Genomic DNA, 16,647 nt, shown 5'->3' on the forward strand with positions numbered 1-16,647 from the left:
TCGCACCCGCTGCGGTGCACAGGTGGCACACTCTGTGATTGCTGTGTCCTCTGGACACTGCTGATCACAGATAGAGGTAAAGAGCCAATTTTTATCACATGATCAGCTGTGTCCAATCACAGCTGAGCACAATGTAAACAGAAGTCGGTTATAGGCATTCCTTTCCTCACATTGACAGCGTGAGGAGAGGAGAGCCGATAACCAGGGCACTGATTATGGGTGCAATCCCAACAGTGCCCACTAGTACTGCCAATCAGTGCCCACCAGTACTGCCAATCAGTTCCACCTCTCAGTGCCGCCTGCAAGTGCTCGTATCAGTGCCGTCTATTAGTGCCCATCAGTACAACCTATCAGTGCCGTCTCACCAGTGCCCATCAGTGCCACCTCATCAGTGCAGCCTATCAGTGCATCCTCATGCGCGCACATCAGTGAAGGAGAAAAATTACCTGTTTGCAAAATTTTATAAAACAAAGAGAATGTTTTTTTTTTTTCAAAAGGTTCAGTCTTTCGTTTATTTAGCAAAAAATAAAACAGTGGTGATTAAATACCACCAAAAGAAAGCTCTATTTGTGTGAAAAAAAATAAATAAAAATTGAATCTGGGTGAAGTGTTGCATGACCGCACAATTGTCATTTAAAGAGTAACAGTGCTGAAAGCTGAAAAATGGCCTGGGCGGGAAAGGGGGTAAAAGTGCCAAGTAGGCAATGGATTAAAAGGAGGCAAAAAAACACAGTAATTAACATGTAGTGAAAAATAGATAACAAGGCCAGTGAATGTGTATAGATTCGTTTTGGAGAATGAGGATATTGTTTAGTGTACCCCAGTATGTAATGTAAAGTGCTGCATAAACTGTTAAGGTTATATAAATACCTGTAAAACTGTACATAAACACCTGAATTTGTCTTCATTTCCAATATATGGAGTTAAGACATACATGTACATATGCTACATATATGTAGTTGAACACTGTTTTTAGTTGCTTGTCAGGGGTTTAAGAAGATTCTAAAAAAAAAAAATTAGAATCCCACTCCAGAGAACACCTGTCTATCAGTTACAGTAGGGCTCCATGCACACTGGATGTTAAAATAATGTTCTAAAAACGTCAGCAGCTTTGCAGTGAGTCCTTCAATGTTTTTTAACGTTTTTTGCAATAGTGTTTATGAGCATTTTTCCACGTTAGAGTTTTTTGCGTTTTTTGAAATTTTTTTTTTCTTTCAATGGATCAAAAATGTTAAAAAAAAAAAAACCCTGGTGAACCAAGTTTTTGAGCATTTATCAATGTTTATCAGTGTTTATGAACGTTTGGCATTTTTTGTGGTCAGAAAAACGACTCCTGAACGCGATTTTATGGCGTTCAGAAAACAGCCCATAAACTCCACTGCTGATAAACATCCAAAAACGTCCATGTGTGCATGGACACCTAGGATAACATAGAGGGGAGTTTATGGGCTGTTAAAAAAAAACGCCCAAACTCACAAAAACGGCCGTTTATGAGCTTCAGTGAGCATGGAGCCTAAAAGCCTTTTTTTTTAAAAAAAAAAGGTCTAGAGATAACAGATCTGATTGGAGAATCGACAGGTTAAACATTTTTGTTATTGGGGAAGTCAGAGAAACAACTGCTGCGTTTATGTTAATGACAGCCTGCGCCATATATGTGATGCAACAACAAAACAAAACAAAACAGCAATTTCAGGAAAAAATATACAGTTCCAGTTGGTAAAAATAATACCGAAATAATTATAAATAATAAATTATATGGAATACAAAATATATAAGATAGCAAAAAAAATAAATACATAAATTGTACTGCTGAATAAATCCAATAAGAAGTAATGCTATAGTGTTCTAAAACAAGTTTTATTTAATTTATATATATATATATCTGTTTGTCAAATATTGATATAAATGAATTACTGACAAGTAGAGTTTTGCTTTACAGTGAAGTGCAACCCATCCAATCTAACCAAACTCCACTCCACTCATAAAAAAAAAGAAGATAAATTAACATGATCTAATGTGTTCCTTTGCAACAGCCGCCTGCATTTGAGGACCCCAAAATTCAACAGGTTGCCCAGCGCTGCTTTAATATTTACAAGAAGTGAAAGTGATCAAATGTATCATGACATCCTGTGTGCCAGCAAATAAGAGAAGAGCAACAAATGAATACAGTAATACACTGCTGTCTTCTCTGGTATTCTGGGGATTAAAGCAGATTTAGTATTTCACATAACCTTTTTGTAAGAGGATCAGGAGAAGATGAATGCTCTGCAGCCTCCTATCTGCAGACACTGGAAAGGCAGAAAGCAGTGGCTTCGTCATTAGAACTGAAAAATCCATGTATTACCATTAACAGATGTCAAAAGGAAAATATGCACCTTCGCTCTTTCTTAAAGGAAAACTACCGGGGCTTTTTTAGTCAGTGTTATTTTAATAAGGGAACCGTTTGTTTTTATTTTTTTTTATAATTTATGAAAAAAAAAATCTTTATTTTTCAAATAAACATTGAATATAGGATAAATCTACAACATGAGGCTGATGTACTAAAAAAGAGAAGATCTTAATCAGAATACTTTGCAAATTGAAAATTCACTAGTTAGTGTAGTGAAAGACGTACTGTAAATATGTTCTGATTTTATTCATCTAGTCACATGTAAGAAAAAATGAATGTATTCTTTGCTAAATTAATTTACACTTAGCTTTGCCTCATTCACTAGTTAAGTGAAGAATGACTCTGCAAAGTATATATGCTCTACTCCTTTAGTAAATCAACTCCACTCTGTTTGCACAGTTTACTAGACTTTCTAATAAGAAAGCTGAACACTGCTCACTTTTTGACCTCCAATGTCTAAATGAAAACCATACAGAGATCTTCACGATGAAGCAGAAATAAAGTGATTGTCATCCCTGACTTCAGCTCTGAGTATGTTATAAATGGATATACTGTGTTGCAGGAACACATGATGAAACAATGTACAGTGGTACCTTGGATTACGAGCATAAATTTGTTCCAGAAGAAAGCTTGTACTCCAAAGCACTCGTATATCAGCGCGAGTTTCCCTATAGAATTCAATGGAAACTCAGATAATTCGTTCCACAGTGACTTCTATTGTATGTAGTACCGCATTTGGCCAGAGGTGGGGGGGTGCTGGGGACACTCGGAAACACTCGGAGAGCCTCGGAAATACTCGGGAACCGAGTGTTTCCGAGTGGCTCCAAGTGCATCCAAGCGGCTCTGAGTGCATCCGAGTACACCTCTGGCCAAATGCGGTACTGCACACCGCAGAGACTTGAATTCTGTTCGTTTTGCGAGATAACGCTCGCAAACCGAGTCAGGATTTTTTAAAAATAATAGCTCGTATTGCGAAACGCTCATTAACCGCATTGCTCGCAATCCTAGGTATTACTGTAGTTTGTTGCAGTAGCCCTAATAGTGTCCACACACATTGTAACTCAGTCATTATATACAGCAAAAAAAATTGGCAAATTTCAATTATTTGAATTGGTAAAAATTGGTGAAAAGTGGAAAATATTCAATAATTTTTCATGGAGTTTTTCATAACTGAGCATTTAATTTTGTTCTGGTAAATCTTTTAAAGCAAGCAGAAAAAAATGAAGCTTTACTGAAAACAATTACAATGTTGACCAAAATTTTAAGAAAACAGCAAATGTGTATGAGGCTCAATACAATAAATATTGCCAAATATTGTTTCAAATTTTAATCATATCCCAAAAAACTGCTGTGTGTGTTCCCTACATTCAGGTTAGTGGCAATACAGTCCTGCCTCAAGTATGATTTTGATTTTAAGCTTTTTAAAGTGAATCTGTAGTTACATTAAAACTGTTAAAAAAACAGCACCAGGCTCAAATACTATATATACTATATACTGTACATAAGTAATACTTTGCAAATTGCTACAGGAGGACAGACATTTGGGATGCCCTATTATGAAAATGTCAACCCCCTACCAAGTTCAAGAACTTGGGTCAGCCCCCTCCTGCCTCCTACACCTACCAATTAGTCAGTGAGGCCGTTCTTAATACTTGCTGTCCAATAGTAAAGCATAGATGGTAGGAGGGGCTGAACCTGAGCACCCGACCATGGTATTCTGTTGGTTGAACTAGATAGACTTGTGTTTTTTTATTAACTATGTAACTATATGTGACTATTCTAGTTCTGCATAATATAGCCTTCAGGGTTTGGGTGTTTAGATGCGCATACTGTCAATTCTAGGTGTTGTCTTTACTAGCTGTGTCGTATTTTACTTTAAAATCTAAAATCGTTTTTAGCTATCACACAGTACACATTACAAATGTTTATGAAGCAACTAAATAATAAATTAAAGTATTCTGCAAAAGATCAATTATAAGACAAGTGGAAAAAATTGGGGGCTTCAATTTATGAAATGCATGCCTGAAATGCACTCCCAGGACCTCATTCACATTGGTAATGTCCTATAATAAAACATAATACCATATATAAAGTAAGCAAATAGTCAGTTCACACTTCTGGATCTGAACTGAGACCAAAAATACATTTTTTTTTTTTTTGCTACTTTCCTCTTCTTGCTCAGGAAATCAATTGTGTGTGTCTGAAACAAATAAAGCCTGCAAGGTACACACAGTCAGGAGGAGACTTTTTCACATCTGTGATATACTACACATTCATTTTATCAGAAAAGTACCACTAGCAGCATGTATGTGTGTTCTATTTTCAGACATACTGTGTACAGGCTAATAATAAAGCCCACTGAAAACATACCTAGTGAGCTACCAAAATGGAGATCAACAAAGCAGACGTGGTAAAGACATTCACAAACACCCATGAGTGGGGTTTTAATCATTTAACAATTGATTTTAGAGTTGTGACATACTAGAAAATAAGTGCATTCCATTGTGATTTGATACTTTTCTCTATAGGTATACTGTGCGTATGGTAAAGAAACGCAGGCGACACACCTCACAGAAATACAACAGAGAGATTAAAGGGCGCTTTCTTGCTTAGTTGTAGCCGCTGCAATTTGTTTGCCATGCTTGCCTTGATACTCCGCACTGAAGCTGAACAGTGTGATAAAAATCCTGTTCAAGATTGTTCAAATCTCATTGCCATACCTAAGCAGTTTGGAATCTCCATTAAAGGGAAGATTAGAGTAAGAGTGCAGCACTCAGCGGCAAAACAAGAAAAAAATAAATAAAAAAAGATAGAGAGAGAATGACATCAGTGGAGAGCAATCTGTGAGTCACAAGGGGTACAACAGGCTGTTCACCTATACTACAAAGCAAAAAGTGTCACCTGATACATCTTATTAGGGGCCCCACTACTCACTCTACAGTCATTGGGTTTTGTTGTGTTTCTTGTTTGTCTCACTGTACTCGGCTGCCCCGTAGAGCTTAGCACCTTATTAAAGAAAGTATTTATTTGTAATGGCAGCTATGTGCTCTTATTTGTCTCCTATTATTTAGCAACACACTAGTATTTGTGGAAAAAAAAGGCTAGAAACCCAATAGCTTTCAATAGAAATACCCCAACCATTTACATGGAAATGCTAATTTACGCTTGGTTAGAATACACTGATTATTTTAATCATCATCAATTTCATTATAGTTTTACAAGTGGCTTAATAGCGTTTATGGCAGGAGAGTTCTCTAAAAATGCTTCCATATGTCATAAGATATGAACTCTAATGACATAAATTACTACACTAATATTAATTGGCTAAGTATTTTTGGGACTAGAGAAAGGTTTTACCGTGTTTTATTGATACCCTTTAACTTAGGTATTTAAAGATGCAAGCTTTCAGGTTAACTTAGACTCTTTCTTAGGGCTTTACATATTTCCTATTTTTTAATGTATAAAGCCTGACAAAGGCTCTATCTTATCCTGAAAGCTTGCAACATTAAATGCTTAACCACTTGAGCCCCGGACCATTATGCTGCCTAAGGACCAGAGGTCTTTTTCCAATTTGGCACTGCGTCGCTTTAACTGCTAATTGCGCGGTTATGCAATGCTGTACCCAAACGAAATTTGCGTCCTTTTCTTCCCACAAATAGAGCTTTCTTTTGATGGTATTTGATCACTTCTGCAGTTTTTATTTTTTGCGCTATAAACGGAAAAAGACCGAAAATTTTGAAAAAAAATGATATTTTCTACTTTTTGTTATAAAAAAAATCCAATAAACTCAATTTTAGTCATACATTTAGGCCAAAATGTATTCGGCCACATGTCTTTGGTAAAAAAAATGTCAATAAGCGTATATTTATTGGTTTGCGCAAAAGTTATAGCGTCTACAAACTAGGGTACATTTTCTGGAATTTACACAGCTTTTAGTTTATGACTGCCTATGTCATTTCTTGAGGTGCTAAAATGGCAGGGCAGTACAAAACCCCCCCAAATGACCCCATTTTGGAAAGTAGACACCCCAAGGAAATTGCTGATAGGCATGTTGAACCCATTGAATATTTATTTTTTTTGTCCCAAGTGATTGAATAATGACAAAAAAAAAAAAAAAAAAAATATTTACAAAAAGTTGTCACTAAATGATATATTGCTCACACAGGCCATGGGCCTATGTGGAATTGCACCCCAAAATATATTCAGCTACTTCTCCTGAGTACGGGGATACCACATGTGTGGGACTTTTTGGGAGCCTAGCCGCGTATGGGACCCCGAAAACCAATCACCGCCTTCAGGATTTCTAAGGGTGTAACTTTTTGATTTCACTCTTCACTGCCTATCACAGTTTCGGAGGCCATGGAATGCCCAGGTGGCACAACCCCCCCCCAAATGACCCCATTTTGGAAAGTAGACACCCCAAGCTATTTGCTGAGAGGCATATTGAGTCCATGGAATATTTTATATTTTGACACAAGTTGCGGGAAAGTGACATTTTTTTTTTTTTTTTGCACAAAGTTGTCACTAAATGATATATTGCTCACACAGGCCATGGGCATATGTGGAATTGCACCCCAAAATACATTTAGCTGCTTCTCCTGAGTATAGGGATACCACATGTGTGGGACTTTTTGGGAGCCTAGCCGCGTACGGGGCCCCGAAAACCAATCACCGCCTTCAGCGTTTTTAAGGGCGTGAATTTTTGATTTTACTCTTCACTGCCTAACACCGTTTCGGAAGCCATGGAATGCCCAGGTGGCACAAAACCCCCCCAAATGACCCCATTTTGGAAAGTAGACACCCCAAGCTATTTGCTGAGAGGCATGGTGAGTATTTTGCAGCTCTCATTTGTTTTTGAAAATGAAGAAAGACAAGAAAAAACTTTTTTTTTTTTTCTTTTTTCAAATTTCAAAACTTTGTGACAAAAAGTGAGGTCTGCAAAATACTCACTATACCTCTCAGCAAATAGCTTGGGGTGTCTACTTTCCAAAATGGGGTCATTTGGGGGGGTTTTGTGCCACCTGGGCATTCCATGGCCTCCGAAACTGTGATAGGCAGTGAAGAGTGAAATCAAAAATTCACGCCCCTTAGAAAGCCTGAAGGCGGTGCTTGGTTTTCGGGGTCCCGTACACGGCTAGGCTCCCAAAAAGTCTCACACATATGGTATCCCCGTACTCAGGAGAAGCAGCAGAATGTATTTTGGGGTGTAATTTCACATATTCCCATGGCATGTTTGAGCAATATATCATTTAGTGACAACTTTGTGCAAAAAAAAAAAAAATTTGTCTCTTTCCCGCAACTTGTGTCGCAATATAAAATATTCCATGGACTCGACATGCCTCTCAGCAAATAGCTTGGGGTGTCTACTTTCCAAAATGGGGTCATTTGGGGGGGTTTTGAACTGTCCTGGCATTTTATGCACAACATTTAGAAGCTTATGTCACACATCACCCACTCTTCTAACCACTTGAAGACAAAGCCCTTTCTGACACTTATTTTTTACATGAAAAAGTTTTTTTTTTTTTGCAAGAAAATTACTTTGAACCCCCAAACATTATATATTTTTTTAAAGCAAATGCCCTACAGATTAAAATGGTGGGTGTTTCATTTTTTTTTTTCACACAGTATTTGCGCAGCGATTTTTCAAACGCATTTTTTGGGGAAAAAACACACTTTTTTAAATTTTATTGCACTAAAACACACTATATTGCCCAAATGTTTGATGAAATAAAAAAGATGATCTTAGACCGAGTACATGGATACCAAACATGACATGCTTTACAATTGCGCACAAACGTGCAGTGGCAACAAAATAAATACATTTTTAAAAGCCTTTAAAAGCCTTTACAGGTTACCACTTTAGATCTACAGAGGAGGTCTACTGCAAAAATTACTGCCCTCGATCTGACCTTCGCGGCGATACCTCACATGCATGGTGCAATTGCTGTTTACATTTGACGACAGACCGCCGCTTGCGTTCGCCTTAGCGCAAGAGCAGGGGGCGACAGGGGTGCTTTTTTTTTTTTTTTTTTTTTTCTTTATTATTTTTTTGCTTTTTTATCTTATTTTTAAACTGTTCCTTTCATTTTTTTTTTTTTTAAATCATTTTTATTGTTATCTCGGGGAATGTAAATATCCCCTATGATAGCAATAGGTAGTGACAGGTACTCTTTTTTGAAAAAATTGGGGTCTATTAGACCCTAGATCTCTCCTCTGCCCTCAAAGCATCTGACCACACCAAGATCGGTGTGATAAAATGCTTCCCCAATTTCCCAATGGCGCTATTTACATCCGGCGAAATCTAAGTCATAAAATGCTCGTAGCTTCCGGTTTCTTAGGCCATAGAGATGTTTGGAGCCACTCTTGTCTCTGATCAGCTCTATGGTCAGCTGGCTGAATCACCGGCTGCATTCTCAGGTTCCCTGTTGAGACAGGAGAGCCAGAGAAAAACACGGAAGACGGTGGGGGGGGGGGCATTCCCTCCCACGGCTTGTAAAGGCAGTCTAGAGGCTAATTAGCCGCTAGGATTGCTTTTACATGAAAGCCGACCGCTGGCTGAAAAGAACGATACCAAGATGATACCTAAACCTGCAGGCATCATTCTGGTATAACCACTCAAAGTTGTGAATGGCGTACCTGAAGACAAAAAAATGGTTAACAATAAAGCACAGTAAACAATAAAGTATAAATAATTACATACCTGAAAAACAAACATGATAAAACATAATAACAATAACAATAACAATAAAACACTGCAGAATAGAATACAGTAAAAAAGAGCAGAACAATAGAGAGAGAGAATAGAGAGAGAGAACAATAAAACGACAACTATTTTTTTTTTATTTTATATATATTTTTTTTTTTTTTACACTTTTTTTGTAACTAACTTTTATAACTGTAACCGGTTCCAGGTTCGGGTCTCTCAAAATGCGATGGCATCTTGGGAGACCCTGTGAAAGTGTGCCTAGTCTGTGCAATGCTGTACCCTACGCTAATACTCAACTAGTGTATGGTAGCGTTCAAAACATTCACCAATGCAAAGACCAGGATTGTCAGGACAGGAGGGACAATAATAGCGGGTGTCACGCCTATATCCGCGTTTGCTGCAGACACAACATCTTTTTGGGGGGGTTCGTTGGGTAGGGGTACTCGGGAGCACATAAAAATGCCTCTCATGCAGCCGACTGCATTTCGTTGGGGGATGTGAATGGGGGAAGTACGGGCGCTGCAGAAGTGGTGGGTTCCCAATTAGGATTGGCGAATGCAGCAGGAAGGGCACTATGGGCACGACGGGCCTGTGTTTGTCTTCTTGGTGGCAGCGGGACACTACTTGTGCTTGTCACCTCACCAGCTTGAACTGCACTTATGGGACTCGCCACGTCACCAAGTGTTACTGCAGTGCTGGTTTGACTACGACCGGGGTGTACTAGGCCGCTGGTGCTTGCCAGTTCAATAAAAAGCTTCCAAAAAAACTGTTAGCGATCGCAGGGATCAGGCCTGACTCTGCGAACGCTGCAGTTATGCGTTTAGTGTTTTGTAAGTGACAGTGATCGATCGATACTGCACTTGGGTGGGCTGGACTGGGCCGGGCGGAGGGGCAAAACGCAGGTGCTAGCAGGTATCTGGGTTGATCCCGCTAACACTGCGTTTTTGGGAACCCTAAACTGCTGGGGACGCTAGTATAGATCTGATCGGATCAGATATTGATCCGTTCAGATACTATACCACTAAAGGAGGCGTATGCTGCGTGCGTGGGTGTTAGTGGTACTGGCGCTAACCTGACGCTGCCTGGGGCCGGTGCTTGCTAGTTCACCAAAATGCTACCAAAAAAACTGTTAGCGATCGCAGGGATCAGGCCTGACTCTGCGAACGCTGCAGTTATGCGTTTAGTGCCTTGTAAGTGTCAGTGATCGATCGATACTGCACTTGGGTGGGCTGGGCTGGGCTGGGCCGGGCGGAGGGGCACAACGCAGGTGCTAGCAGGTATCTGGGCTGATCCCGCTAACACTGCGTTTTTGGGAACCCTAAACTGCTGGGGACGCTAGTATAGATCTGATCGGATCAGATATTGATCCGATCAGATACTATACCACTAAGGGAGGTGTACGGTGCGTGCGTGGGTGTTAGCGGTACTGGCGCTAACCTGACGCTGCCTGGTGCTTGCTTGCCAGTTCACCAAAATGCTACCAAAAAAACTGTTAGTGATCGCAGGGATCAGGCCTGACTCTGCGAACGCTGCAGTTATGCGTTTAGTGTTTTGTAAGTGACAGTGATCGATCGATACTGCACTTGGGTGGGCTGGGCGGAGGGGCAAAACGCAGGTGCTAGCGGGTATCTGGGCTGATCCCGCTAACACTGTGTTTTTGGGAACCCTAAACTGCTGGGGACGCCAGTATAGATCTGATCAGATCAGATATTGATCCGATCAGATACTATACCACTAAGGGAGGCGCATGCTGCGTGCGTGGGTGTTAGCGGTACTGGCGCTAATCTGACGCTGCCTGGGGCGACGCATATCACCGCCGGGCGATCAGGGGGCTAAACCTTTATTAGGTAATAAACGGCGGGTGCCCTGACACTATAAAAAATAAACGAACTAACCTGCGTCACCCGTAACGGTTATACGGTGATCAGTGGTGAAAGGGTTAACTAGGGGGCAATCAAGGGGTTAAAACATTTATTAGATAGTATATGGGGGTCCCTGTCACTATAAAACGCTGACGGCGAACCTAAATATTTACCTCACTAACTAGCGTCACCAGCGACACTAATACAGCGATCAGAAAAATGATCGCTTAGCGACACTGGTGACAGGGGGTGATCAAGGGGTTAAAACTTTATTAGGGGGGGTTAGGGGGGTACCCTAGACCTAAAGGGGGGTAATACTCACTGTCCCAACACTGTAACTGTCACAAACTGACACTATGCAGTAAATCAGAAAAAAAAAAAAAAAAAAAAAAAAAAAAAAACCTGCTGGTGTCAGTTTGTGACAGGGGGGGGGGGGGTGATTGGGGGGTGATCGGGGGGCGATCGGGGGGGGGGATCGGGGTGTTTTGTGTGCCTGGCATGTTCTACTGTGTGTGTGTAGTGTTGTGCACTCACATTGATGTCTTCTCCCCTCGGCGCTGGAACGGAAACTACCGAGCCGAGGGGAGATGACATCATTTCCTTTGCTGCTGTTTAGCATACAGCAGCAAAGGAGTGTTCCCATTGGCCGGCGGCGATCGCGAGGGGGGGGCCACGAACGGATGGCCTCCCCCTCATCTCGGATCGCCGGGGAACAGAACGGGACCGCTTCGGGCACCGGGGGGGGGTCCGATCGGACCCCCCACCCGCGAGAGGCAAATCACGTACATGTACGTGATTTTGCCTGCCCGTGCCGCCTTGCCGACGTAAATCGGCGTTAGGCGGTCCTTAAGTGGTTAAAGGGTAACTCCACTTTTGTGGGGGAAAAAAATAGCAAACAAAGAAAAAATAATATAGTATATACAATTGTGACATAAGTCATATTGTCATTGAATGTTATTAAAAATTACCTTTCCTCTTCAATCTGCAGCTGCAGTAATTTTCTGTGAAATGCAATGCAATATGGCTACCTGGAGGTGTTCTATACACAGAATGTGTAATGTACATAAATCACCCAGAGGAGAATGTTTTTTTCTCAACAAAAGTGAAGTTATGCTTTAAGTTTAATAACTTAAGTTAAAAGTATTACTTCATATTTTTCGGGACTGGGATATAAATAAAATAAGATCATTGATTTATGTTTAGACAAATTGGGGTTGATTTATTAAAGGCAAATAGGCTGTTCACATTTCAAGGGAATTTTCACTAGGCAAGAGAATTGTCTCTTTATAGCTCAGTTAATGCGGTGAAGCTCTGTTAACTTCAATCATCCAATCATATGCAAGCAAAAAACTTTTTTTTTTTATTTTCTTTGCACGTGATCTGGTATTCTTTGCAAAGTGAATTTTCCCCACATACACTAAGCTAAGGAAACATTCCCTTTACAATGAAAAGAACCTGCTTGCCTTTAATAATATCATCCCCCAATGTATGCTTTCTGCTGAACTGTTGACTTTTTTTGTTGTTGTTTTTGTGTAAAGTGATACTAAAGGAAATTAACAAAACAAATAAATGAAAAACATTGTATATTTACCTGCTCTGTGCAATGGTTTTGCACAGATGCTCCTCTTCTCGGGTCCCTTGCCAATGTCCTGGGCTCCTCCCCCCTGCTAGGTGCCCCCATAGCAAGCAGCTTACTACGGGAGAACTCGTGTGTGCTCGCTCCCAAGTCCCGCTCTGTATGTTTATTGACACACAGAAGGGGGCTCAGCCCCACACCTGGCTCCCTCCTCACTGGTTGTGATCAACAGCAGTGGATGCCAATGGCTCCTACCACTGTGTCTGAGCCAATGAGGAAGGAGAGCCGGGAGAGCATCCACTTATGTGCACATCGCTGGATCGAGATCTGGCTTAGGTAAGTATTGGGAGGAGGGGGTTAAGGGGAAGCTGCAAACAGAAGGTTTTTTTACCTTCATGCGTAGATTGCATGAAAGTAAAAAACCTTCACCCTGTAGAACCAGTTCAAATTGCTAAAAATAGTAAATATTTGTTTTTGTATAATAGTAATTACATTACACATTCCAAGTATTGGATTACTTATAGACAATAAAAAAAAATTGTCTATTGGTCTAAATAATCTCAGACGTTTTGCAATAAAATTAAAGACATTGTTCTAACGAAATGGTCAATAGGTGATTGCCTAATGTCTATGGGAATCATATAAATGCAGGTATTGGATGTGCTGAATTATTTCAATACCTTGGTAGTTTCCTGAATTATTTTATCAAAGAATCCAACTCCACTCTTTCCTATAGTACAGCACTGGCACGCGCTGACACAAGAAGCTGATATGGGTGCCATTTATGCAGCAGAGTTTGCCAAGCATTGGCTACAGGAGGACACACAGTCAGGAAGAGATTTATTCACTCTCTGTGATACATTACACAATAATCCATCAGAAAAGTACCACCAGCAGAATGTATGCGCGTTCTGTTTTCACACATATACATACATAACATGTATAATCAGTGCAAAGCTGAATGAGTCTTGTTGCAGTTCACTGTGTGCATGAGAGACAATGCACAGAAAATGATCAAGTGTAGATATAAATAAATGTCCCTTCTAAAAATCAGACTGCTAAGAAAATGTTTTACTGAGAATGTTTTGTTGCCATTCTTACATTCAGCAAGTTGCTGCCTCTCCTCCAGGAATCCATATTCTGGATATGGAGCTAGAAGGAAACAAGAAGATATGGTCAGTGGCACAAATAAGACACACCGGTCTGGTAACAGTTATGTTTTAATGTAGGGAAATAGAATGATATAATTAACATTGGAAATAGTATTCACTTTCAGACGTGTTCATTTATGTCTGTACAGGCATTTAATGCAGCCCATAGGGAAATGTTTGGATTTTGTTTACTGCCAAGGTGGACTGTCATCAGGTGATAATGCACAGCATTCAACTGTTCCACCTCCCCACATTCAGCCTGCTTATTGAAATAGGAGTGAGAATCTCTGGCTTCCCCGTGCTCTCTCCTCTAGTAAGCTAACACCTTTTACTTTCAGCTCCCAATTCCTGAAATATGTTTGGAAACTGGCATTATACACAAAACAATGTCCTTTCAGGTCCTATTGCACGCACTGGATACTATTTAAAAATACATTTACGGATTGTTGAATAAATTAATATTTGCAATAAATTGGAGTATACAGTGTGACACCTAGTCTTCCTTAAAATATATACAGCTATAATTAGGAAAGTCTACCTTCTGAGTAGATCAAATTTACATCCAGACATTGCTGTAGTGCAATTCACCCTACCACTTATGTTTGCAACCTGATACTGATCCTGGAACATATCTACTGGAAATGTTGGAACACATGCATTTGAATAAGATTGGGGGGGGGGGTGCAAGAAATACAGGACAGAAGGGATGTCATGTGCTTCAGAAAGCTCCCTTTACACTCCCACTGTCCTATGTGCAAACAAGAGAGATGAGCGAGACTATGCTATGTGCTATGTGGCACAGCTCTATAAATCTCAGAACCGGATGGATACAAATGCAAATCCTTTGGAAAAATAAACCAGCTCCCTTCAATATATTTCATCTGTGTATTTAATTGTTTGCTTGGATGTAAATTAGAACTAAAAGCAAAACCTTTTTCCCATTTTGGATAGAATAATGGGGGGGGGGGGGGTAATAAGATGTCTCTGTGATGGGCTTCTTCCACACATTATGGCATTAGGGGTCTACATTATATAGCTAGCCATCACGTTTGACCTAGTTGTTTACGTTTATAAGGGACACCATAGATGGTACATCCTATTTGATATGACCCCTTTTATGCCCCCCTCCCTCTTTTTCTTCCCTATTATTTTTATGCATTTATGATGTTGAATGTATGGAGCTTGGTGATGATTGTTGGCCGCTCCACCTTGTAATGTTCCCCCTTATTCTTCCCAAAAATATTTTTATATTTTAAAACAATTGTTTTCAGTGTCCCATAGGGATTTCTCTTCACATCCAGTCCCATAGCCAAAACAGGAAGTGAGAGGAAATTTCCCCAAAGTGAGGGAATCCCTGGTTGTCACCGGAACTAGTGTCCACCTTGGAAGTTTTCTCCTTTATTACCATTTTCAAATTCCCAAAATGTGCATTTTTTTTTTACTTTCACTTTTGATGATAATGGTAAACAGGACAAAAGAGAGAGGGTGAATCGGGGGCACAGACAGCAATAAAACCTACCCTGTTTCCCCGAAAATAAGACCTATCGTGATTGTCGGTGATGGCTGCAATATAAGCCCTACCCCCCAAATAAGCCCTACCCTGTTTCCCCGAAAATAAGCCCTACCCTGAAAATAAGACCTACAAAGACTTTAACTAGGGCTTATTTGGGTGGTAGGGCTTATATTGCAGCCATCACCGACAATCACGCTAGGTCTTATTTTCAGGGAAACAGGGTAACAGGTGTTCTAATCCCTCTCCACTCTATCCAAAAACTAAAGAAAGGTTTTGCCTTTCCTTTAGTTATTCTTTAAATTTTAAAGTAAATCTGTCACAAATATGGACACTTTAGTTTGAGAAAATGATAAAAATACACAAGGAGAAATTATCTTGCATGAGAACATAATGTCAACATTTTCAGCAGATGCAGAAATATAGGCAGATGAATTTATATGCAAAACTCGACTGTCCCTGTATAAGCTGAACTAAGCTCTACTCCCTCTTGCCTTCCAAGCCTCTTTATTCAACCTTTAAAAGTGAATGGTGACCCCAATGGCCTGAAGAGAGCTTGGGATAAGTTTACCATCATGTAAGAAGTTTTACCAACAAGTGTTTTTAAAATGTTTTTATATATGCTTTTTATCATTATATAGAAAGTACAGTGGCTTAGGTCCCTTTCACACTGCCGAGACTTTAAAGTTGTGTGATTTTACAGACGCTTTTTTGCCGCGATTTTGATACGATTTAACGCAATTTTAGGGAATACCTGTGTAAACTTGAGGTCTATGGACCTCAACTCGCATCAAAGTCGGACCAAAGTAGTACAGGGACTACTTTGAAATCAGGACGAAGTCGCACAAATATGAATGGTTATCACTGGGAATCATGGGGTATGACTTGTCATGCGACTCTGATTTCCAAAGTCACAGGAAAAGTTGCACAAGTCTGAAAGTGGCCTTAGTGGTTAGCACTTCTGCCTTGCAGCACTAGGGTCCTCAGTTTGCATGTTCTCCTTGTGCTTTGTGGGTTTTTTCTGGCTACTCCTGCTTCCTCTGACACTACGAAGACATGCAGGTAGGATAAATGATTCCTGTCTATAAATGATTACTGGTCCTAGTATGTGTATGTATGCATGTGAGATAGGGACCTTAGATTGTAAGCTCCTTGAGTACAGGGACTAATGTGAACTTGCAATATGTAAATTGTTGGTGCTATATAAAAATCTCTAATAAAGAAGCCGTCCCCATCGAGAGAACAGTGATTATTGCAAGCGGCTATAACAACCGCATGCAATAAATCGCATTTAAAATCCAACAGGCTGGTTGTACCCAAGTTGATTAAATTCAGCCTGCCCATACATGGTTCAGCAGGAACCAGCCGAGATTCTGACTGTTTATGGCTGGCTTTAAACAAAAAGTCTAAGAAGAAATTAAGTATCTGAGGTACATGTATTAGCAGTATTATT

At 40.2% G+C, this 16,647-nt stretch overlaps 1 protein-coding gene across 1 annotated transcript in view; it reads right to left on the reverse strand.

Moving 5' to 3' along the window:
* WDPCP (WD repeat containing planar cell polarity effector) overlaps window positions 1-16,647 on the reverse strand; it is a 684,160-nt gene that overhangs the window by 569,098 nt on the left and 98,415 nt on the right. Inside the window, exon 4 of the mRNA XM_073628184.1 lies at window positions 13,635-13,685. Coding sequence (XP_073484285.1) covers window positions 13,635-13,685 — 51 coding nt within the window. The remainder of the gene's footprint in view (window positions 1-13,634; window positions 13,686-16,647) is intronic.

The sequence above is a fragment of the Aquarana catesbeiana genome, linkage group LG04, assembly GCF_042186555.1.
Source record: "Aquarana catesbeiana isolate 2022-GZ linkage group LG04, ASM4218655v1, whole genome shotgun sequence".
NCBI classification, from domain to species: domain Eukaryota; kingdom Metazoa; phylum Chordata; class Amphibia; order Anura; family Ranidae; genus Aquarana; species Aquarana catesbeiana.